Here is a 26,415-nt window from a genome sequence, read left to right on the forward strand (position 1 = left end):
AGTTTCAAAGCAATAGCTTGAATAGTTTAGGAGAAAAGCTGACCTAAACATAAAACTTAACCAATAAATCTGATATTTTCTAAGTCCAAAAGGGGCCATAATTCTTGCAAAAAGCAGGACAAAGTTATGTTTCTTGCTGTACATGGTCAGCTTATGATGGTGAACAAGTGTTGCAAGTTTTAAAGAAATAGCTTTGATAGTTTATGAGAAAAGCTGACCTAAACATAAAACTTAACCAAGAAATCTGATTTTCTAAGTCCAAAGGGGGCAATAATTCTTGAAAAAAGCAGGATGGAGTTACGTTTCTTGATGTACAGAGTCAGCTTATGATGGTGAACAAGTGTTGCAAGTTTCAAAGCAATGGCTTTGATAGTTTAGGAGAAAAACTGACCTAAACATAAAACTTAACCAGGCAACGCCGACTCCGACACCGATCAAGTGATGACAGTAACTCATAATTTTTTTTCAAAAAAATCAGATGAGCTAAAAAGTATGCACCTGGAGTCACCTCAACAGAAATTCAGAAGTGTAATATTTCATGCAAGTTTGGGCTACCTAGGCAATCAGTAGCAAAAAATGCAAAACAGCGAATTACTTGCCAGTTTAAACACATACCTGTCTCTGAATGACACAAGATGGAAACTCTAGATCCTGCTGAAGATTCTTGCCTTTATACTGTCTCTTCTCCACTCTTTCTGCTGCAAACAGATCCATATCACATAGACGCACATCAAGTACATCCAACAAGCACTTGTGTTCATCAGTTTCCATGGCAACATTGTCTTCTAGAGATGCATTAGTTTTAGCAAAACCAGTCACATTTTCAGTAAGTGTAACATCACTTAAAGGAGAAGCATTACTCAACAATGGACTGGTTACAGGACTTGTATGCATTGACTGGAGAAGCAAATTTTCTGACAAGGAAATATTACGACCAGAACCAGGTCTTGGAGATTCAGGGTCCACACTTGACCCCTCAGAGGTCAACTCCGTGGGGTCATAGATATCTGAATCAAATCTGGTATCATGTTCAAGACTTCCATACACACTTGATGTCATTGGGTCTTGATCTCTACTTTGCTGCAGTATATCCTCAAATGAATCCACGGAAAGAACAGACTGCATTCCAGACTGGGACCCATCTGTTTGAGAAATACTTCTTGAAGTAATGATACCAGTCCGACTGTTCACAGATCTCACAGAAGTCTGAGAATTTGACCTTGACACTGAACTTCTAGCAAAGCCCCTATCTGAACCAGATTCAGTCTGGTTCTCAGTTGGTGTTTTCAGTTTTTCAGACTGGTCCTCAGCATTAAATGTTCCAGAATCACCATCAAATTTAAAACAGTTTCTTACAGACAGTCTACCAAGATCTGCAACAAGAACGTCAGTAGTTTTTGTACTGTGAGGTATGAGTATAATTGGTGAGCCAGCTTCAACATCAAACAATATCCGGGGTTGGTGAAAGGCTTCTTCATTGATCTGAAATAATGGTAAGAACACAGTAAACTAGATGTCTCTTCAAGATAATTTATCTAAATACAACTGCTAACATTTTTACAGATACTAAATGAAAATGCTGATTAAAAAGCGAAAAAGAAAACTAAAATACTGGAAGATGTGTGCCTTTTTATGGCAGAAGGAGATCCAACTAAGTACAAACATATATCAGGTGCCTGTGTTTGAACTGTCTATCACTATTTGAAATTTAAAAGAAAAAATGTTTTTTTAATTTTAAAATACTGATTTTAAGTGAGCAAAAATCACACTAAAATTCAAAGAGTGTAAACAATGAAACCTATTTTAAAATCAACCCCAAAATCATCCTTACTGAAAAATTGTATTGGTTTAAAGTATATTTCACGTTTTGAAAAAAAAACATAACAAAAACTTCCTCAAAACTGAACCTTTCCTTTTTTTGCTTAGAGTGGCTCCAGTACCAATGATTTGAACAGTATTCTTTCAAGATCCTTTATATCTGAATTTTGTCTCTCCAATTTATCTGCCAGATAGCTGCTAATAATACCCACAAGAGAAGTTAAGCAGTTTGTAGTTTTTGAATAGATAAAAATACCCTTATCACAAGCATATTATCATTATGTCTTATAACTGGCACTGACCTTTACTCAGTTCAAATTACCGGAGTTAATGAACTAATTATATTTTCTATGAGAAGTTAAGCAGTTTGTAGTTTTTGAATAGATGGAAATACCCTTATCACAAGCATACTATCATTATGTCTTATAACTGGCACTGACCTTTACTCAGTTCAAATTACCGGAGTTAATGAACTAATTATATTTTCTATAAGAAACAATGGCAACCTTTTTCCCAGCTGAAGCTGCTCTCATTCTGCCCAGAACATCCTGTAACTGTAGAAAATGTTGAACAAATCCTAGCATCTCTGCCTGGAATTTGTTGGTATGTGTGTAACGAACTGAGGACATACGTAACTTTAACTTCATGTCATATTCACGCTTCAACCAAGGATCTGGCAAACCATACCTGAATAAAGCAAGAGCAATGCGGCATTTATATTTTATGCAAATCAGCATAATATCAGACTATAAGAACAATCTATTCATCAAATTCTATTTAGTTTCTAAGAGACTTATTCACGTTAGATGCATTGAAGATTTACAAGTAATGCTCCATATAGATACAAAATTTACATAAATAGACTATCTTTCATACAGGACATACCTCAAACTATTTCTATATGACATCCCTACAACAAACATCCAATCATTTCTACATGATATACCTGCTCTCAATTCTACAACATACCTTCTATCATTTCTGTATGACACAACTCCCATTGTTTCTACATGATATGCCTCCTGTCATTTCTGTATGACACAACTCCCATTGTTTCTACATGATATGCCTCCTGTCATTTCTGTATGACACAACTCCCATTGTTTCTACATTACATGCCTCCTGTCATTTCTGTATGACATAACTCCCATTGTTTCTACATGATATGCCTCCTGTCATTTCTGTATGACACAATCATTTCTGTATGACACAACTCCCATTGTTTCTACATGATATGCCTCCTGTCATTTCTGTATGACACAACTCCCATTGTTTCTACATGATATGCCTCCTGTCATTTCTGTATGACATAACTCCCATTGTTTCTACATGACATGCCTCCGGTCATTTCTGTATGACATAACTCCCATTGTTTCTACATGACATACCTTCTATCATTTCTGTATGACATAACTCCCATCGTTTCTACATGACATGCCCACTGTCATTTCTGTATGACTTAACTCCCATCGTTTCTACATGACATGCCTCCTGTCATTTCTGTATGACATAACTCCCATCGTGTCTACATGACATGCCTCCTGTCATTTCTGTATAACTTCCATCGTATCTACATGACATGCCTCCAGTCATTTCTGTATGACTTAACTCCCATCGTTTCTACATGACATGCCTCCTGTCATTTCTGTATGACATAACTCCCATCGTGTCTACATGACATGCCTCCTGTCATTTCTGTATAACTTCCATCGTATCTACATGACATGCCTCCTGTCATTTCTGTATGACACAACTCCCATCGTATCTACATAACATCAGGGTTTTCCCGGACGCAGGTTTTCTGCGTCCCTGACGCGCTTTTACTGCTTTGAACTCGCATTTTTTAGTGCCTCTGCGTCCCACTGGACCCGCAAAATCGGTCACGAAACTCCTTTGCACTGAAGCCTCCTTTGCGCAGATACCCATATAAAATGCGCAGTTTTTTACCACCGGGACCATCCCCGAATCGTGGGTGCTCATTATACACAGGTATAGACGATTTTCCAACTTCAAAACAAGTTTTGTTATCGATGTTCGCCATTTTGGTAAAGGGAAACTACTTCTCCGCGCTAACTGTCACCGCTAAAATCTAAGATTGCCGTTACGTTCCGTAAAAGATCGAATGGTTTATTTTTTTATTAAACAAAATTAATTTCATATAAATTTAAAGTATTTTGATGAAAAAATATTAATAAATCACAGAAATTATGATACTAATTAAGGATCGAGTATTATCTTTAACCGAGATAAAACTGTGAACAACATAATTGACACGAGGTGACACGTTAATTGCCGGTAATTACTGGCTATTTGATCATAACAAAAAGACTATCACACCTGTTGTAATCAGTCTGAATTGAGAAGCTCATGCCATTTTGAAAGATACCATTCCGAAATATTGAATCAACTGCTGTCTAAATTAAAAAGATACAATTAAGTTCATTCGGTTTTAGGGTAAATTTTTATAGTAATAATGTCCATTTTCAAGATCAATAATTTGTGAACCCCCAAAAATTATTAGGGACCCTTAAATTAGCAGCCATGGGAGTCCATGGACTCCCAAATAAAAAACCCGAGGGAAAACCCTGTAACATGCCTCCTGTCATTTCTGTATAACTTCCATCGTATCTACATGACATGCCTCCTGTCATTTCTGTATAACTTCCATCGTATCTACATGACATGCCTCCTGTTATTTCTGTATAACTTCCATCGTGTCTACATGACATGCCTCCTGTTATTTCTGTATAACTTCCATTGTGTCTACATGACATGCCTCCTGTTATTTCTGTATAACTTCCATTGTGTCTACATGACATGCCTCCTATCATTTCTGCAGGACAAACCTCCTACCATTTCTACATGTCTTTGATATACCTTTTATCATTTCTAAATGACATACCTCTTACTATTACTACCTGATTAACATCCTTTCATTTCTGCATGACATACCCTCTATCATTTCTAAATGACATATTTCCTATCATTTCTACATTATACAACTGTTATCATTTCTGCAGGACATGCGTCCTATAATAAAGCTCTACAGTCAAGTATCTACCATGTTGCGTGTCCATAAAACTCACAAAACTTCCCTATATCTACTTACTTGAAAAAGTCAAATTCCAGAGCTTGGTCACCAACAGTCAAAAATCGCTCCCTGTACAATATGCCACTAGGTGACAGGTCAAGGACACACATCTTCCCAAGGTGACCTTTAAATACATTATTAACATAATGGTCTAATGAAACTCTGTCATAATGGATTTTAAGTTAATATGTTGAAGTGTCTCACTCAAAAGTGACAACCATAAATATTTCTATAATTTCTTTCTAAATACAAAGCTCTCCCTTCTTGTCTTTTTACAATCATGACTAGACAATACAGGACAAGGTAATACTTAAACCTGACTGAAATTTTTGTCTATCAATGAATAGCAGCTATTAATATTACCTTTCATATGAAAGTTTCCATCCCTAAGTGACAGATGTGAGTTCATCTTGGAGATACTGGCCTGTGAGAATTGGTACTCTGGTTTGTTCAGTATTATAGACAAGTTCTCAATCTTTAGTTTGATCTCAGAGTTCACAACAGGTTGCTCATACTCTTCTGGAATAGAGTGATAGAACTGTGTGTAATAAAAGCTGTATCGTGTAAAACAATTAGATTTTCTCCAACATTTTTGGGGGGCTAATTTGCTTTGATTCTTTCTTTTTCATTTATTCATGAAATGTTGAATTATATATTATTTATTATTATACCAGATTCATATAGCACCCTTTTTATGATAAACGCATTCAAAGGTGCTTTACATAGTGCAAACGCAGCCACACAGGGCGCGAAATTCGTCCTCTACTAGTACAGACACAGAGTGATCTGACCAGAGGGACAGAGTGAGACATAGCCCCCAGAACAGAGAGAGAAATTTGAGATGTTGTGCAGAAAAACATTTGGGCATACCATTTGTATGTGTATACAAACTTGTCAAACTTTTGCAAAAATTTTTAATTCACCAGAGCAGAAACTTACCAATATTTGTAGAAATTAAGTTCTCATGATGACTATGTTTTATGATACTTTATCTTATTTTCGGTAATACATGTTCATGAATTTTATTATTCCAGACGATTTCTTACTTCGCTTTTGCAAACTCAGTTACTTGCATTATGTTTGCATGAAAAAATACATAATATAGTATTACTGTTTTATATTGGTTTGATTTCAGTTTTACCATGTACCAACAGTGTAGGATATATGGCAAACAGGACTAAAAATATTGGTACATATTTAGAATACATAAAAAATAAACTCCAATTTTGACAGATGTTGCAAATCAATTTTAAACAAAGGCAAAGATTATTAAACAAAATGGAAAAAAATAGCAAATGAAGTTTACATAAAATTCTAACACGATCCGCAGCAATTGCTATATAAACATATAGCGAAATCGCCTATACATGAATCTACGATAAAATATAGTTGGCTGTTACATTTCACCCCCTACGATTGTGACATAAGAAATTCTACTTCTGTTCCATTACATACGAATTATTTCAGGGCCAAATGGTTGAAAACAACATTTCAAAAACATAATTATGATAACAAGAGGACCATGATGGTCCTGAATCGCTCACCTCTTCCCACATGACCCAGTTTTGAGTATGACATCGTTTTTGACCAGCTTTCATGAAGATCCCATGAAAAATGTGACCTCTAGAGTGGTCACAAGGTTTTTCTATTTTTAGACCTACTGACCTAGTTTTTGAAGGCACGTGACCCAGTTTCGAACTTGACCTAGATATCATCAAGATGAACATTCTGACCAACTTTCATAAAGATCCCATGAAAAATGTGACCTCTAGAGTGGTCACAAGGTTTTTCTATTTTTAGACCTACTGACCTAGTTTTTGACCGCACGTGACCCAGTTTCGAACTTGACCTAGAAATCATCAAGATGAACATTCTGACCAACTTTCATGAAGATCCCAAGAAAAATGTGACCTCTAGAGTGGTCACAAGGTTTTTCTATTTTTAGACCTACTGACCTAGTTTTTGAAGGCACGTAACCCAGTTTCGCACTTGACCTAGATATATTCAAGATGAACATTCTGACCATTTTTCATGAAGATCCCATGAAAAATGTGACCTCTAGAGTGGTCACAAGGTTTTTCTATTTTTAGACCTACTGACCTAGTTTTTGACCGCACGTCACCCAGTTTCGAACTTGACCTAGATATCATCAAGATGAACATTCTGACCATTTTTCATGAAGATCCCATGAAAAATGTGACCTCTAGAGTGGTCACAAGGTTTTTCTATTTTTAGACCTACTGACCTAGTTTTTGACCGCACGTGACCCAGTTTCGAACTTGACCTAGATATCATCAAGATGAACATTCTGACCAACTTTCATGAAGATCCCATGAAAAATGTGACCTCTAGAGTGGTCACAAGGTTTTTGTATTTTTAGACCTACTGACCTAGTTTCTGAAGGCACGTGACCCAGTTTCGAATTTGACCTAGATATCATCAAGATGAACATTCTGACCAACTTTCATGAAGATCCATGAAAAATGTGACCTCTAGAGTGGTCACAAGGTTTTTCTATTTTTAGACCTACTGACCTAGTTTTTGACTCCACGTGACCCAGTTTCGAACTTGACCTAGATATCATCAAGATGAACATTCTGACCAACTTTCATGAAGATCCCATGAAAAATGTGACCTCTAGGTTGGTCACAAGGTTTTTCTATTTTTAGACCTACTGACCTAGTTTTTGACCACACGTGACCCAGTTTCGAACCTGACCTAGATATCATCAAGATGAACAATCTGACCAACTTTCATGAAGATCCCATGAAAAATGTGACCTCTAGAGTGGTCACAAGGTTTTTCTATTTTTAGACCTACTGACCTAGTTTTTGAACGCACGTGACCCAGTTTCGAACTTGACCTAGATATCATCAAGATGAACATTCTGACCAACTTTCATGAAGATCCCATGAAAAATGTGACCTCTAGAGTGGTCACAAGGTTTTTCTATTTTTAGACCTACTGACCTAGTTTTTGACTGCACGTGACCCAGTTTCGAACTTGACCTAGATATCATCAAGATGAACATTCTGACCAACTTTCATGAAGATCCCATGAAAAATGTGACCTCTAGAGTGGTCACAAGGTTTTTCTATTTTTAGACCTACTGACCTAGTTTTTGACTTCACGTGACCCAGTTTCGAACTTGACCTAGATATCATCAAGATGAACATTCTGACCAATTTTCATGAAGATCACATGAAAAATGTGACCTCTAGAGTGGTCACAAGGTTTTTCTATTTTTAGACCTACTGACCTAGTTTTTGACCGCACGTGACCCAGTTTCGAACTTGACCTAGATATCATCAAGATGAACATTCTGACCAATTTTCATAAAGATCCCATGAAAAATGTGACCTCTAGAGTGGTCACAAGCAAAAAGTTTACGGACGCACGGACGCACGGACGGACGACGGATGACGGACACTGCGCGATCACAAAAGCTCACCTTGTCACTTTGTGACAGGTGAGCTAAAAAGTCATACTGACTTATGTGTCGGACCGTAAAATACGTTTTGATCCCTACGAGCGAATTCAATTAGCTCAATTATGCTTGAGCTGTGACGTCATAAATGTATGACATAAAGTATGACGTCATAATGATGTGACGTCATATAAAAGTTATGCTTGTAACTCGTACGCAGAGTCAACTTACCTAATCATAAAATAATTTGCGAGCTGTTAGATAACTAGTTTATGAATACTTCTCAAAATTCTAATAAAAAAGGAACAAATTTCTATATGTTCCATTGGCAATGCAACACTTTCTAACCATAGGGGAGGCATATAGTTTTTGAACCGTCTGTCTGTCTGTCGGTCTGTCAGTCTGTCAGTCTGTCGGTCTGTCGGTCTGTCCGCAATTTTCGTGTCCGGTCCATATCTTTGTCATCGATGGATGGATTTTCAAATAACTTGGCATGAATATGTACCACAGTAAGACGACGTGCAGTGTGCAAGACCCAGGTCCGTAGCTCAAAGGTCAAGGTCACACTTAGACGTTAAAGGATAGTGCATTGATGGGCGTGTCCGGTCCATATCTTTGTCATCCATGGATGGATTTTCAAATAACTTGGCATGAATGTGTACCACAGTAAGACGACGTGCAGTGCGCAAGACCCAGGTCCGTAGCTCAAAGGTCAAGGTCACACTTAGACGTTAAAGGATAGTGCATTGATGGGCGTGTCCGGTCCATATCTTTGTCATCGATGGATGGATTTTCAAATAACTTGGCATGAATGTGTACCACAGTAAGATGACGTGCAGTGCACAAGACCCAGGTCCGTAGCTCAAAGGTCAAGGTCACACTTAGACGTTAAAGGATAGTGCATTGATGGGCGTGTCCGGTCCATATCTTTGTCATCGATGGATGGATTTTCAAATAACTTGGCATGAATGTGTACCACAATAAGACAACGTGTCACGCGCAAGACCCAGGTCCGTAGGTCAAAGGTCCTTAACTCTAACATCGGCCATAACTATTCATTCAAAGTACCATCGGGGGCATGTGTCATCCTACGGAGACAGCTCTTGTTTCCATTTTGTTTAATAATCTTTGCCTTTGTTTAAAATTGATTTGCAACATCTGTCAAAATTGGAGTTTATTTTTATGTATTCTAAATATGTACCAATATTTTTAGTCCTGTTTGGCATATATCCTACACTGTTGGTACATGGTAAAACTGAAATCAAACCAATATAAAACAGTAATACTATATTATGTATTTTTTCATGCAAACATAATGCAAGTAACTGAGTTGGCAAAAGCGAAGTAAGAAATCGTCTGGAATAATAAAATTCATGAACATGTATTACCGAAAATAAGATAAAGTATCATAAAACATAGTCATCATGAGAACTTAATTTCTACAAATATTGGTAAGTTTCTGCTCTGGTGAATTAAATTTTTTTGCAAAAGTTTGACAAGTTTGTATACACATACAAATGGTATGTCCAAATGTTTTTCTGCACAACATCTCAAATTTCTCTCTCTGTTCTGGGGGCTATGTCTCACTCTGTCCCTCTGGTCAGATCACTCTGTGTCTGTACTAGTAGAGGACGAATTTCGCGCCCTGTGTGGCTGCGTTTGCACTATGTAAAGCACCTTTGAATGTGTTTATCATAAAAAGGGTGCTATATGAATCTGGTATAATAATAAATAATATATAATTCAACATTTCATGAATAAATGAAAAAGAAAGAATCAAAGCAAATTAGCCCCCAAAAATGTTCGAGAAAATCTAATTGTTTTACATGATACAGCTTTTATGACACACAGTTCTATCACTCTATTCCAGAAGAGTATGAGCAACCTGTTGTGAACTCTGAGATCAAACTGAAGATTGAGAACTTGTCTATAATACTGAACAAACCAGAGTACCAATTCTCACAGGCCAGTATCTCCAAGATGAACTCACATCTGTCACTTAGAGATGGAAACTTTCATATGAAAGGTAATATTAAGAGCTGCTATACATTGATAGACAAAATTTAAGTCTTGTTTAAGTATTACCTTGTCCTGTATTGTCTAGTCAAGAAGGGAGAGCTTTGCATTTAGACAATCTATAGAAATATTTATGGGTGTCACTTTTGAATGAGACAGTTCAGCATATTACCTTAAACCCATTATGACAGAGTTTCATTAGACCATGTAAATAATGTATTTAAAGGTCAGCTTGGAAAAATGTGTGTCCTCGACCTGTCACCTAGTGGCATATTGTACAGGGAGCGATTTTTGACTGTTGGTGACCAAGCTCTGGAATTTGACTTTTTCAAGTAAGTAGATATAAGAACGTTTTCTAAGTTTTATGGACATGTATGCAACATGGTAGATACTTGACTGTAGAGCTTTCTTATAGGCATGTCATGCAGAAATGATAACAATTGTATACTGTAGTAATGATAGGAAATTGGTCATTTAGAAATGATAGAGGGAAAGATGGAGGGTATGTCATGTAGAAATGAAAGGATGTTAATCAGGTAGTAATAGTAAGAGGTATGTCATTTAGAAATGATAGAAGGTATATCATGTAGAAATGATTGGAGGTATCTTGTAGGGATGTCATAAAGAAATAGTTTGAGGTATGTCCAGTATGAAAGATAGTCTATTTAATAATATGTAAATTTTGTATCTATTTGGAGCATTACCAGTAAATCTTCAATGCATCTAATGTTGAATAAGTCTCTTAGAAACTAAATAGAATTTTATGAATAGATTGTTCTGATAGTCTGCTTTTATGCTAATTTGCATGAAATATAAGTGTCACATTGCTGTTACTTTATTCAGGTATGGTTTGCCAGATCCCTGGGTGAAGCGTGAATATGACATGAAGTTAAAGCTACGTATGTCTTCTGTACGTTACACACATACCAACAAGTTCCAGGCAGAGATGCTAGGATTTGTTCAACATTTTCTACAGTTACAGGATGTACTGGGCAGAATGAGAGCAGCTTCAGCTGGGAAAAAGGTTTCCATTGTTATGTCTCCCACACCGCTGTGTGGTGGGAGACATATTAATTTACTCCTGTCTGTGTGTCCGTCTGTCTGTCACAAATCTTGCCCGCACTCTTAAGTTGAACATTTCTCATATGATCTTCACCAAACTTGAACAAAATGTGTTTGCCAATAAGTCCTCGGTCAAGTTCGATAACTAGCCAAATCGGCCAAGGCACTTCAGAATTATGGCTCTTGAATTACTGATCCGAACCACTCATCTGAACTACTTTGAATCACTAAACCAAAACTTATTGAACCGAGTGGCCCTTTGAATTACTGAACCAAAACTTACTCCTGAAGTGTACTTTTTTTTACTATTCAGATGATTAGGCAGTTGTGGGAGACATGCGCTTTTCTCAAAAGCAGCTCTAGTTGCTCATAGAAAATGTAATTAGTTCATGAACTCTAATAATATGAACAGGGTCAAGGTCAGTGCCAGTTACAAGACAAAATGATAGTATGCTAGTGATTACGGTATTTCTTTTTATGCCCCCGGCATTTACTGATGCGGGAGGCATATAGGTGATTGTCCTGTCCGTCCTTCCGTTCGTCCGTCCATCTGTTCGTCTGAGCACAATTGATACCTTAGGTGGTAGGAGGTGTGGCCTAGGACAACAGAAATCCTTTGTATTCATTCCGTAACCACTTAATTCTTTTGTCCCTTAAGTGGTCATTCTATTGTTTTCAAACAATGGAATGACCGCCTAATACACAAATTGTATGGGTGTCCGTCCGTACGAAGTTAACCAAATGGGACCGTTTCCTCTAGCATCAATACCCCTTACTAGAATGACTTGATACTAATGCAGATGTAACCTGTGACCATTCCTCATCTTCAAACATCACCTGACCTCAGTTTCACCTTGACCTTGACCTTGTTTTGGACATAGGTTGCTTTGTATGGGCCATCTCTTGGTTAACCAAATGGGACCGTTTCTTTTAGCATCAATACCCCTTACTAGAATGACTTGATACTAATGCAGATGTAACCTGTGACCATTCCTCATCTTCACACATCCCTTGACCTCAGTTTGACCTTGAACTTGACCTCGTTTTGGACTTAGGTTGCTTTGTATCGACAAGGATGCCACCGTAGGCATCAAGTGTTTATTGAACGCAGCTTCTTGTTTATCTATTCAAAAACTTCAAACTGCTTAACTTCTTTTGTGGGTATTATTAGCAGCTATCTGGCAGATAAATTGGAGAGAAAAAATTCAAATACAAAGGATCTTGAAGCAATACCATTCATATCATTGGTACTGGAGCCACTCTAAGCAGACAGCTGCTGCACCAAAAGGAAAGGTTTAGTTTTGAGGAAGTTCTTGTTAAGAAGGGTTACTTTCAAAACATGAAAGATACTTTTAAACAAAAACAAGTTTTCAGTAAGGATAGTTTTTGGGTTGATTTTAAGAGAGGTTTCATTGTTTACACTCCTTAAATTTTCGTGTGATTTTTGCTCATTTGAAAGCAGTACTCTAAAAATAAAAAATCTTTTGTTTCAAATTACAAGCAGTTACAGACAATTACAAACAGAGGTACCTGATATGTGTTTGTTCTTGGTTTGATCTCCTTCTGCCATAAAAAGGCACACATCTTCCTGTATTTTAGTTTTCTTTTTCACCTGGTATCTTTTTATTCAGAATTTTCATTTAGTATCTGTAAAAATGTTAGTAGTTGTATATAGATAAATTATCTTGAAGAGTCGTCTACTTTACTGTAATCTTACCATTATTTCAGATCAATGAAGAAGCCTTTCACCAACCCCGAATATTGTTTGATGTTGAAGCTGGCTCACCAATTATACTCATACCTCACAGCACAAAAACTACTGATGTTCTTGTTGCAGATCTTGGTAGAATGTCTGTAAGAAACTGTTTTAAATCTGATGGTGATTCTGGAACATTTAATGCTGAGAAGCAGTCTGAAAAACTCAAAATTCCAACTGAGTACCAGACTGAATCTGGTTCAGATGGAGGCTTTGCTAGAACTTCAGTGTCAAGGTCAAATTCTCAGACTTCTGTGAGATCTGTGAACAGTCGGACTGGTATCATTACTTCAAGAAGTATTTCACAAACAGATGGATCCCAGTCTGGAATGCAGTCTATTCTTTCCGAGGATTCATTTGAGGATATACAGCAGCAGAGTAGAGATCAAGACCCAATGACATCAAGTGTATATGGAAGCCTTGAACATGATACAAGATATGATTCAGATGTCTATGACCCAACAGAGGCGACCTCAGAGGGGTCAAGTGTGGATCCGGAATCTCCAAGACTTAGTTCTGGTCTAAACATTTCCTTGTCAGAAAATTTACTTCTCCAGTCATTGCATACAAGTCCTGTAATCAGTCCATTCTTGAGTAATGTATCTCCCTTAAGTGATGTTACACTCACTGAAAATATGGCTGGTTTTACTGAAACTAATGCATCTCTAGAAGATACTGCTGCTATGGAAACTGATGAGCATAAGTGCTTGTTGGATGTACTTGATGTGCGTCTATGTGATATGGATCTGTTTGCAGCAGAAAGAGTGGAGAAGAGACAATATAAAGGCAAGAATCTTCAACAGGATCTAGAGTTCCCATCTTGTGTCATTCAGAGACAGGTATGTGTTTAAACTGGCCAGTAACTCCCTGTTATGCATTTTTAGCTCACCTGTCACATAGTGACAAGGTGAGCTTTTGTGATCACGCAGTGTCCGTCGTCCGTCCGTCCGTCCGTAAACTTTTGCTTGTGACCACTCTAGAGGCCATATATTTCACAAGATCTTCATGAAAATTGGTCAGAACGTTCACCTTGATGATATCTAGGTCAAGTTCGAAACTGGGTCACATGCTCTCAAAAACTAGGTCAGTTGGTCAAATAATAGAAAAACCTTGTGACCTCTCTAGAGGCCATATTTTTCATGGGATCTTTATGAAAGTTGGTCTGAATGTTCATCTTGATGATATCTAGGTCAAGTTCGAAACTGGGTCACGTGCGGTCAAAAACTAGGTCAGTAGGTCTAAAAATAGAAAAACCTTGTGACCTCTCTAGAGGCCATATATTTCATGAGATCTTCATGAAAATTGGTCAGAATGTTCACCTTGATGATATCTAGGTCAGGTTCGAAAGTGGGTCACGTGCCGTCAAAAACTAGGTCAGTAGGTCAAATAATAGAAAAACCTTGTGACCTCTCTAGAGGCCATATTTTTCATGGGATCTGTATGAAAATTGGTCCTAATGTTCATCTTGATGATATCTAGGTCAAGTTCGAAAGTGGGTCATGTGCCATCAAAAACTAGGTCAGTAGGTCAAATAATAGAAAAGCCTTGTGACGTCTCTAAAGGCCATATTTTTCATGGGATCTGTATGAAAATTGGTCTGAATGTTCATCTTGATGATATCTAGGTCAAGTTTGAAACTGGGTCATGTGCGGTCAAAAACTAGGTCAGTAGGTCAAATAATAGAAAAACCTTGTGACCTGTCTAGAGGCCATACTTGTGAATGGATCTCCATAAAGATTGGTCAGAATGTTCATCTTGATGATATCTAGGTCAAGTTTGAAAGTGGGTCACGTGCCCTCAAAAAGTAGGTCATTAGGTCAAATAATGAAAAAAAGTTGTGACCTCTCTAGTGGCCATATTTTGCAATGGATCTTCAAGAAAATTGATCTGAATGTTCACCTTGATGATATCTAGGTCAGTTTCGAAACTGGGTCACGTGCGGTCAAAAACTAGGCCAGTAGGTATAAAAATAGAAAAACCTTGTGACCTCTCTAGAGGCCATATTTTTCATGAGATCTTCATGAAAATTAGTGAGAATGTTCACCTTGATGATATCTAGGTAAAGTTCAAAACAGGGTCACGTACCTTCGAAAACTAGGTCAATAGGTCAAATAATAGAAAAACCTTGTGACCTCTAGAGACCATATTTTTCAATGGATCTTCATGAAAATTGGTCAGAATTTTTATCTTGATGATATCTAGGTCAAGTTCAAAACTGGGTCACATGAGCTCAAAAACTAGGTCACTATGTCAAATAATAGAAAAAACGACGTCATACTTCAAAACTGGGTCATGTGGGGATAGGTGAGCGATTCAGGACCATCATGGTCCTCTTGTTTCACTACTGATTGCCTAGGTAGCCCAAACTTGCATGAAATATTACACTTCTGGATTTTCTGTTGAAGTGACTCCAGGTGCATATTTTTAGCTCACCTGTCACATAGTGACAAGGTGAGCTTTTGTAATCATCTGTCGTCCATCAGCGTCCGTCCGTCCGCAATTTCTTGTGAACACGATAGAGACCATATTTTGCAATTGATTTTATTCAAACTTGCACACAACTTGTATTGGCATAATATCTCGGATCCTTTAAAAAACTGGCCAGATCCCATCATGGGTTCCAGAGTTATAACCCCTTAAAGGGCAAAAATTTGCTATTTTAGCTTGTGATCACTATAGAGACCACATTTTGTATTTGGATTTTTATCAAACTTGCACACAACTTGTATTGGCATAATATATCGGTTCCTTTCAAAAACTGGCCAGATCCCATCATGGGTTGCAGAGTTACGGCCCCTGATTGAACCCTGAAAGAGCCAAAATTTGTTAATTTTTACCTTGTGAACACGACAGAAGTGACATTTTACATTTGATTTTAACCACACTTACACACAACTTAAGTCTCAATAAGATCTCGGTACCTTTCGAAAACCTGTTAGATTCCATCATGGGTTCTAGAGTTACTGCCCATGAAAGGCGCAAAATTTTCTATTTTGGCGCTTTCAGCCATATAGAGATTTCATTTATGCTTTGATTTGATACAAACTTGCACAGAATGTTTATCTTGATGATATCTAAGCCAAGTTCGAAACTAGGTCATGTGGGGTCAAAAACTATGTCAGCAGGCAAAATCAAAAGAAAAGCTTGTTAACACCCTAGAGGCCACATTTATGACCCTATCTTCATGAAACTTAGTCAGAATGTTTATCTTGGTGATTTCTATGCCAAAATCAAAACTGGGTCATGTTGGGTCAAAAACTAGGTCACCATGTCAAATGAAAGGAAAAGCTTGTTAACACTCTTGAGTCCACATTTATTGAAGCCTTAGCAAAGAAATTTGTTCAAGCAAGCAACTAATCTTAGGTGAGCGATATTGGGCCATCATGGCCCTCATGATGGCCCTCTTGTTTTTTTATGTCAGAACTACTTTGTAGCCATCCAGTTTTATAAACTGCCACATATATATAGAATGCACTTGCATGAATGATAATAACTTCAGCCCAGTTGTGAAGACTGCTCAAAGTATTCCATGGAGATTCCCGGAGATGTGACACCACTAGTGTTCGAACCTTGGGTAGCATCCCATCAGCTGACATATGAAGTACCCATAACATTTTTTCCGTATGTCAACAAGAACAGTTCAGCTTGCCCAGATATGCAGGCTAATTAACAATAATGTTGTTTTGTTGTTTCGTTATTTTTTTGATATTGTTACTGTTTTGGACTGTATTTCAGTGCAGAACATTAACTTATTTTTTATTTTACTTATTTTTATTGTTTTACATTACAGGGCTGTAAGCTGTTGAAGGAGAAATTTATGCTGGACCTTAAGATTGAGAGAAACTTGGAGGGTGATTTGAGTCATGCCGTCCCAGACTTCCGTGTACAGGGGGCGCTGTCTTCTGTCCACTGTTGTCTCGACATCACACAGTATAAACTGATTAGAGGTCTACTGGATCATAACTTGGGAGAAAAGTTTGAGAATTTCAAGAAAGAATTACTAACACACATGCAGAATCCAAATGTTCAGGTATGATAATTATTAGTTTAGTCTTTTACTCGGAACCACAAAGTAATGAACTTTGAATTATATAACCCCCATACATGGGGGAGACATATTGTTTTTAGCTCACCTGTCACATAGTGACAAGGTGAGCTTTTGTGATCACCCTTCGTCCGTCGTCCGTGCGTCCGTCCGTCAACAATTTCTTGTCTGCACCATAGTGGTTTCATTTATGATTTTATTTTAACCAAACTTGCACACAACTTGTATCACCATAAGATCACGGTTCCTTTCTTGAACTGGCCAGATCCCATTATGGGTTCCAGAGTTATGGCCCCTGAAAGGGCCAAAATTAGCTATTTTGACCTTGTCTGCACAATAGCAGCTTTATTTATGATTTGATTTTTACCAAACTGGCACACAACTTGTATCACCATAAGATCTTGGTTCCTTTCTTGAACTGGAGAGATTCCATTATGGTTACCAGAGTGATGGCCCCTGAAAGGGCCAGAATAAGCTATTTTGACCTTGTCTGCATGATAGCAGCTTCATTTATGATTTGAATTTAATCAAACTTGCACAAAACTTGTGTCACCATAAGGTCTCGGTTCCTTTCTTGAACCGGCCAGATCCCATTATGGGTTCCAGAGTTATGGCCCCTGAAAGGGCCAAAATTAGCTATTTTGACCTTGTCTGCACAATAGCAGCTTCATTTATGATTTGATTTTAACCAAACTTGCACACAACTTGTATCACCACAAGAAGATCTTGCTTCCTTTCTTCAACTGGCTAGATTCCATCATGGGTTCCAGAGCTATGGCCCCTTAAAGGTCCAAAATTGGCTATTTTGGCTTTTGCAGCCATATAGAGACTTCATTTATTGTTTCATTTGATACAAACTTCCAAAATATCTTTAACAACAATAAATCTTGGATTCCATGACAAATCAGATCCAATTGTAGGTTCCAGAGTTATTTTATATCTGATTACCTCCCCTGATTGGAATCAAAATGGATTTATATCAGTAAATACTTACAGGACTTATTTGAAATTTCATTAATGTTAATAGTTGGACTGAGACAATCAGGGTAGATAACTATGGACTGATTTTATGTCAAATTACCTCCCTTTATTTCAAATTAAAATTGTTATATCTCCATAACTACTGAAGATACTGATCTGAAATTTCATTTATGTCAACAGATTTATTTGGCTGATCCTTCTTTTGTCCACTTACAATATATTTTTTTTTTTAATTACTTCCCTTATACGTTACTATAAATAGCTTATTTTTAGTAACTTTTTTATTATTGGCCATAGGGAAAACACGAGACCAGTTTTCTGTGGTACAACATGGATGGTTCCTCCAATTTTTAGGTGTATTTTAACATATCTATAACTTGTAAGATTTTTTTTTATCCCCCCGCCAAAGGCGAAGGGGATATTAGAAATGCTCTCCATCCGTCCGCAACGATCTTTGTCCGGAGCATATCTCCAAAAGTACTGGAGGGATTTTCTTCAAACTTCATATACTGATAGAACACATTGGGAGGAAGTGCAGTGTGCAAGAACAATAACTCTACCTTGCCTATTTTTTGAGTTATTCCCCTTTATCATATTTTCTTAAACATTTTTGTCCGGAGCATAACTCCAAAAGTACTGGAGGGATTTTCTTCAAACTTCATACACTGATAGAACACATTGGGAGGAAGTGCAGTGTGAAAGAACAATAACTCTACCTTGCCTATTTTTTGAGTTATTCCCCTTTATTATATTTTCTTAAAACATTTTGTCTGGAGCATAACCCCAAAAGTACTGGAGGGATTTTCTTCAAACTTCATACACTGATAGAACACATTTGGAGGAAGTGCAGTGTGCAAGAACAATAACTCTACCTTGCCTATTTTTTGAGTTATTCCCCTTTATCATATTTTCTTAAAAAAATTTGTCCGGAGCATATCTTCTTCATGCATGGAGGGATTTTGATATATCTTGGCACAAATGTTTACCACCACAAGGCGGAGTGTCATGCACAAGAACCAGGTCCCTAGGTCTAAGGTCAAGGTCACACTTAGAGGTCAAAGGATACAAGAATAAAAACCTTGTCCGGAGCATTTCTTCTTCATGCATAGAGGGATTTTGATATAACTTGGCACAAATGTTCACCACCACGAGACGGAGTGTCGTGCGCAAGATCCAGGTCACTAGGCCAAGGTCAAGGTCACACTTAGAGGCCAAAGGTCAGATACAAGAATGTCTTTGTCCGAAGCATTTCTTCTTCATGCATGGAGGGATTTTGATGTGACTTGGCACAATTATACACCATCATGAGACGAAGTGTCATGCGCAGTTCCATTCTTTAGAATTACTTCCCTTTGTTGTTACTTTAAATAGCTTTTATTGTAACTTTTTCATTAAAAGTCGTAGGGAAAAATCGAGACCACTTTTCTGTAGTACAACAAGCATGCTAAATCCAATTTTGAGGTGTATTTTGACCAATCTCAACCTGATAAAGATTTTTGTGTGGACTTGCAATTTTTTTTTTTTTTTTTTTTTTTTTTTTAAAGATTTACTTCCCTTAGTTGTTACTATAAATAACTTATATTGTAACATTTTTATAATTGACCCTAGGGAAAAAATAAGACCACTTTTCTGTGGTACAACATAGATGTTACTCTCCAGTTTTAGGTGTATTTTACCTGGTAAGGAGTTTTTTTGTGGACTTTAAAAAACAAGACTTGCAATGATTATTAAACAACCACAAAATTAACATTCCATTTGCAAATACAGCTGCTAGAGTAAAGAAATTTGCTTTGACGGGCATATATTGTGACATTCTGGCACCCTTGTTCCCTGTTAGCTTTCCATTCCTTCTTTTTACAGTAGCCATATAGAAAAACATCATAGCTATACTGTTCATGAAAATTAATAAAATTTAGCAGTAAACCACCTCACTACTGACTTATTCTTTCTTCCACATCTTAAAACCCCTGATGCGGACCACAACTAAACGGTTCTTCAAAGCTTTCCCCAAAATTAATACTTTCAGACACTAACTTGCCAGGAACTTTAGCCTACAATTATAATAAGCCTGGCGGGGGGATTAGCCATGTGTAACATGGCTCTTGTTTCTTTTTGGTTAAATTTCTTCCCTTTGTTGTTCCTGTCCTTTGGGCTTAGATATTTTTTCTGAGGACCTTCTTGTCCTCAAGTGCAATGATAACAGGTGAGCGATATAGGGCCATCATGGCCCTCTTGTTGTCTTTGCCATCTGTCTTTCTGTCCATCCGTCCACATTAAGCTTGTCAGGCTTTCACAGGTCAAACTGCTGGCCGGATTTTGACGAAACTTCACAGAAGTGATCAGTACCAAGCCTAGTTGTGCATCTTGCTGATACGTTCCGCTTCGCTGCACAAAATGGACGCCAGAGCTAAAGGTATACATCGTGGGGAGACATATGTTTTTGTGACAAAAACACCTTCTAGTTTTGTAATAATTTTATGCAACAATTTATGAGTAAATTGGAACATTATAGCAACAGTTTTGCAAACAATAAGTAAAAAATGTATTGTATCCCAAATGATCTTAAGGCCAAGTTTCGAGACCTCTCTGTTTCAAGGAAAACTGGAACAGTATTCAGAAGAAACTGAATAAAAATCTTGCCTATTATGACTGAAGTCTTTTACTTAAATGTTATTGACCACCCATTTAAGGTAAATGTGCAAAAGTACATTTGTTATACTGTTAAAAATCAATTGTCTTTAAAAGATTAAAAAGGTACAAAAGATTGGAAATAATAAGTTCCCTTTCTTTGCATTAATAGACATTTTATTAGTTCTGTTGAGAAAAATACCTTTGTTTATACTTATGTTAGCAACCACTGCTGATAAAGAAATCAATGGCTTATCAGCTGGAATTCTGGTGATTTCTAGGGGTTAGTGTACTTTTTTCCCCATAAAATCTTTTTTTGTCATGCTACAAAAACATAAAAACTACCATTTAAAAGGTGATAAAATTATCTTTCTAACAGTATAAAACATTCATAAATCTGATTTACAGTCATTCCAGATGCCCCAGTAATTAGTTAATCTGGCCACTGTTTATCGACAGTTTGTTGTTAATTGCTTTATTACTCGCCGCGGGCAATATGTACTCCTTTCAAATGCAAACGCGGGTCGCGTAGTGCTCATTAATATTCATATGACTTGTATCAGAAGACAGCCGATTGGAGGACCTACACGTAGGTGTCTTAAATTTGCATACGACCCCCCAAACCGGAGAAATCGTTCCGTAAAGTTGACGTGAAAAATACGCCCAAATATACCATATCCGCTAAATTAACATTTATTTTCAATAAATACAAACCCTAACAATTAATTTGATACCAAAATTATGTTTCGGAACCTATTACAAGTATGCCGCATTTTAATTTTAAATTCAAACTCCCCGCTTCCATTTTTTTCACTCACCGGTCCGCCATGTTGGAAAATTGATCAATTAGGTCAATGCGGTAAATCGAATGATTCGGCTCGAAAATCATGTAAAAAGACCTATTTCCACCTATTTGACGGAAACTACGAAGCAGAAGTAATATTTATTGAGAAAATTCAATGTCGGAACAACGCTGACGAACAGCTGACCGGAATTTCACTTTCGTTATGAATTATTTTCTTATTCAAGGAAAAGAGTCACGATTTGCCCCCAGAAATGAATGTTCCAAGAAAGTGTTTTTATTTCCAGTTAAAGTCTGTTAATAATTCTTATTACTTACGCAATTTCAATGCATAAAAGGACGATTTTTCATACGCGTTTCGTACTCAACCTGTTCGTACCTAACGGTCACGAAAAAATGAAAATATCAATTCAATAGTAATTGTTCATACATAGCACGTGTCTAATGATTATTATATATTATTTTTGTTTAGGAAATCATTTGAAAAGTATATGTATAATAATTTAAAATGTACAGTCATATACTGATACAGTTTACACTATGTATTTCAGAATTACATCTGGAGTCATGACCGGTCTAAGCCATTTTGCCAGTCCGCTGGAATATCTGATACATTAAATTTCTTAATTAAAATGATAGATTTAGTTTTTATATGCTTTATTTTAGAATCCTAGTCCTATACATTATGTCTTGTATGTCTTCTGAAAAAAACAGTGAGAATACGGTAACATTCTTGAACTTGGACAGCGTTGGAGTCGAGATATAACAAAAAAATAAAATAAAAAAATCATAACCATGTCTCATTGTAAGTGAAATATAAAGGCAACTATACACCTTATGCCAAAACAGACACCAGAAATGTATTCTACAGGAAAAATACCATAAGTATGCCAAATTTCAGCTACTTATCATTTAAAATGAGTGGAAGACCAAACATTAATGTAAACATAAGAGTTTTAACGGTCAGCGACTGCGAATCAGTTCCTTATTATTTATATAGAGGAAAAATTCCAGAAAAAATGACATTTTAAGAAATTTCAAATCTTCATAACTTTTTTATTTTTTAAGATATTTCAAAAATTAAAAAAGTTCTTTGTTTGATTATTTAAGCAGAATATGAATATGTTATTAAAACACTGGTTAAGCTACTTTGAAAAATCAGCTGTGGTTGCTACTTATGTAGCCTAGTAGAAGATACTGAATTCTTGCATATAAACTATCATTTCCTTCTACACAGTGTTTCTATTTACAGACTGTACTAAGTGGTGATGTTTGGACAATGATTTCCATGGCAGTTGACCTTAACAATGTGACCTTGGAACTGTTGACCTCTCATAAGCTTGAACCAACCCAGCCAGAGGTCAGCTTGGCCAAACTGGACTTCATACGTTCCAGGTTGTCATATGACCTGTTTTCTGACCAATCAAAAGAGACTGACCTAGTTTCTAAAGAAATACTAGTTCATGATACCAGGTTCAGAGGTAATTTTATTAGCAGTGTTATATGCTTTTTAACTCACCTGAGCACAAAGTGCTCATGGTGAGGTATTGTGATCACCCTGTGTCTGGCGTGGGTGCGTGCGTCCAGTCCGTCCGTCGTCAACAATTGTGTTTAAAAGACATCCGTTAAATGAATTTTGATAAAACTTGGCATGGATGTTCCTTGGATCGTCCTCTACTAAAGTTTTTCAAACGGTTCGGCTTGGTTGCACATAGGGACCGCCAGAGCTAAAAATGGAAAAATCTTCAAACGACATCTCCTTCTAAACCAATAGTCCGATTTTGAAATAATTTCACACAAATGGTCCTTTTGTCACCCTCTTCCAAGATTATTCAAATTATACTGCTTCGTCAAAAAACATGGCTGCCAGAGGGCGTGGTCACTTTTCCCTATATGTATATAGTGGAAAATTTAAAAATCTTCTTGTGTGAAACTGCTTGCCCGATTTTAGAATAATTTTACACAAATGGTCCTTGTGTGACCCTCTACCAAGATTGTTCAGATTATTTTTATTCGTCAAAAAACATGGCCGCCAGAGGGTGTGGTCACTTTTCCCTATATGTAATAATGGAAACTTTAAAAATCTTCTTGTGTGAAACTGCTGGCCTGATTTTAGAATAAATTTACACAAATGGTTCTTGTGTGACCCTCTACCAAATTATTCTGAATCGTCAAAAAACATGGCCGCCAGAGGGTGTGGTCGCTTTTCACTGTATGTATATAGTGGAAACTTTAGAAATCTTCTTCTGTGAAAAAGCTGATTTTAAAATAATATTACACAAATGGTCCTTGTGTGACCCGCTTAGGCTCTACTAGGATTGTTCAAATTATTTTGATTCATCAAAAAACATGGCCGCCAGAGGGTGTGGTCTCTTTTCCATATATTTATAAACTGCTGGCCCGATTTTAGAATAATTCTATGCAAACGATCTTTGGGTGACCCTCTACCAAGATTGTTCAAATTATTTTGATTCGTCAAAAAACATGGCTGCCAGAGGGCGTGGCCACTTTGCCTATATGTATATAGTGGAAACTTTAAAAATCTTCTTGTTTGAAACTGCTAGCCCAATTTTAAAATAATTTTACACAGTCAAATGGTTCTTGTGTGACCCTCTACCATCATTTTTCAAATTATTCCGATTCGTCAAAAACATGGCTGCCAGGGGGCGTGGTCACTTTTCCCTTAATGTATACCATACTTGTTCAAATTATTGCCCTAAGGTAAAAAAAAATGGCCACGCCCCTGTGTCTGACATGTATTAACTATAGGCTTTTATATTAGAAACTGTGAAAATCTTCTCTGAATCAGTAATAGCTAGAGCCTTGATATTTGGCCTATGATATCAGATTTGTAGTCTACTGTAATTGTTCAAAGTATTGCCCTAGGTTTTACGATAATTTTATGCAAATGGTCTTTGTGTGACCTTCTACCAAGATTGTTCAAATTATTTTGATTCGTCAAAAAACATGGCCACCAGAGGGCGTGGCCACTTTTCCCTAAATGTATATAGTGAAACTTTAAAAATCTTCTTGTTTGAAACTGCTAGCCCAATTTTAAAATAATTTTACACAAATGGTTCTTGTATGACCCTCTACCAACATTTTTCAAATTATTCCGATTCGTCAAAAACATGGCTCCCAGGGGGCATGGTCACTTTTCCCTTTATGTATACCATACTTGTTCAAATTATTGCCCTAAGGTAAAAAAAAATGGCCACGCCCCTGTGTCTGACATGTACTAACTATAGGCTTTTATATTAGAAACTTTGAAAATCTTCTCTGAATCAGTAATAGCTAGAGCCTTAATATTTGGCCTGTGATATCAGATTTGTAATGGCTACCGTAATTGTTCATATTATGGCCCTAGGTTCAAAAGTGTCATGTATATAATATAGGCTAACATAGAAAAAATCTAACTCTGTACTTATACAAACACACTAGAAGCCTTGTACACAGATGAGCGCTTTAGGGTCAATGACCCTCTTGTTTATCACATCTGACAGATATTTTAGATTTTTCATATGTGTCTGTATACATATAGACCAAAAATATATTCACAATAGATGGAAACCCGCCCACTTAGCTCAAAAGGTAAGAGCGTTGGTCTACGGATCTCGGGGTCGCGAGTTCGATCATTGGGCGGGGCGTATGTTCTCCATGACTATTTGATAAAAGACATTGTGTCTGAAATCATTAGTCCTCCACCTCTGATTCATGTGGGGAAGTTGGCAGTTACTTGCGGAGAACAGGTTTGTACTGGCACAGAATCCAGGAATACAGGTTAGGTTAACTGCCCGTCGTTACATGACTGAAATACTGTTGAAAAACGGCGTTAAACTCAAAACAAACAAAACAAAGATGGATTTAACAAACCATTGAATATATCTGTTGAATTTCAGTCAGCATTTCACCCTCTCCGTTCTCTTGTTAAATTTGTATTTAACATATCATCACTTGACATAATTTGAAATATTTGGTTACCTTAGTCCTTGATTTTGAATATACATGTAATATACATTTCGATGCTGATACATAATTTCCACTGATTTGTTTTAAACAATGATTGTTCAGCTACAGCATTCAAGAGTTAATAATTCATATTGGCAGTATTGTAAAATGTTTTGTTTTTTTAGCTCACCTGTCACAAAGTGACAAGGTGAGCATTTGTGATCGCGCGTCGTCCGTCCGTGCGTGCGTCCGTAAACTTTTGCTTGTGACCACTCTAGAGGTCACATTTTTCATGGGATCTTTATGAAAGTTGGTCAGAATGTTCATCTTGATGATATCTAGGTCAATCGAAACTGGGTCATGTGCCATCAAAAACTAGGTCAGTAGGTCTAAAAATAGAAAAACCTTGTGACCTCTTTAGAGGCCATATATTTCACAAGATCTTCATGAAAATTGGTCAGAATGTTCATCTTGATGATATCTAGGTCAAATTCGAAACTGGGTCACGTGCTTCAAAAACTAGGTCAGAAGGTCTAAAAATAGAAAAACCTTATGACCTCTCTGGAGGCCATATATTTCACAAGATTTTCATGAAAATTGGTCAGAACGTTCACCTTGATGATATCTAGGTCAAGTTCGAAACTGGGTCACGTGCCATCAAAAACTAGGTCAGTAGGTCAAATAATAGAAAAACCTTGTGACCTCTCTAAAGGCCATATTTTTCATGGGATCTGTATGAAAGTTGGTGTGAATGTTCATCTTGATGATATCTAGGTCAAGATCGAAACTGGGTCACTTGCCATCAAAAACTAGGTCAGTAGGTCTAAAAATAGAAAACCCT

The 26,415-nt window shown here is 37.0% G+C and overlaps 1 protein-coding gene and 2 long non-coding RNA genes across 4 annotated transcripts in view; 2 read left to right on the plus strand and 1 right to left on the minus strand.

Annotated features, from left to right (window-relative positions):
- LOC123553082 (intermembrane lipid transfer protein VPS13D-like) overlaps window positions 1-26,415 on the minus strand; it is a 240,767-nt gene that overhangs the window by 19,300 nt on the left and 195,052 nt on the right. For both annotated transcript variants that reach the window (XM_053541957.1, XM_053541958.1), the window contains 4 exons: window positions 5,273-5,428; window positions 4,928-5,033; window positions 2,325-2,505; window positions 616-1,482 (listed from right to left, as the gene is read on the minus strand). In XM_053541957.1, coding sequence (XP_053397932.1) covers window positions 616-1,482; window positions 2,325-2,505; window positions 4,928-5,033; window positions 5,273-5,428 — 1,310 coding nt within the window. The remainder of the gene's footprint in view (window positions 1-615; window positions 1,483-2,324; window positions 2,506-4,927; window positions 5,034-5,272; window positions 5,429-26,415) is intronic.
- LOC128556526 (uncharacterized) overlaps window positions 1-26,415 on the plus strand; it is a 218,055-nt gene that overhangs the window by 10,723 nt on the left and 180,917 nt on the right. The window lies entirely within an intron of this gene.
- Window positions 1,357-26,415, plus strand: part of LOC128556525 (uncharacterized) — a 192,136-nt gene continuing 167,077 nt past the window's right edge. Inside the window, exons 1-3 of the long non-coding RNA XR_008370742.1 lie at window positions 1,357-1,493; window positions 5,584-5,784; window positions 6,045-6,098. This is a non-coding gene — a long non-coding RNA (uncharacterized LOC128556525). The remainder of the gene's footprint in view (window positions 1,494-5,583; window positions 5,785-6,044; window positions 6,099-26,415) is intronic.

The sequence above is a fragment of the Mercenaria mercenaria genome, chromosome 4 (assembly GCF_021730395.1).
Source record: "Mercenaria mercenaria strain notata chromosome 4, MADL_Memer_1, whole genome shotgun sequence".
NCBI lineage: Eukaryota > Metazoa > Mollusca > Bivalvia > Venerida > Veneridae > Mercenaria > Mercenaria mercenaria.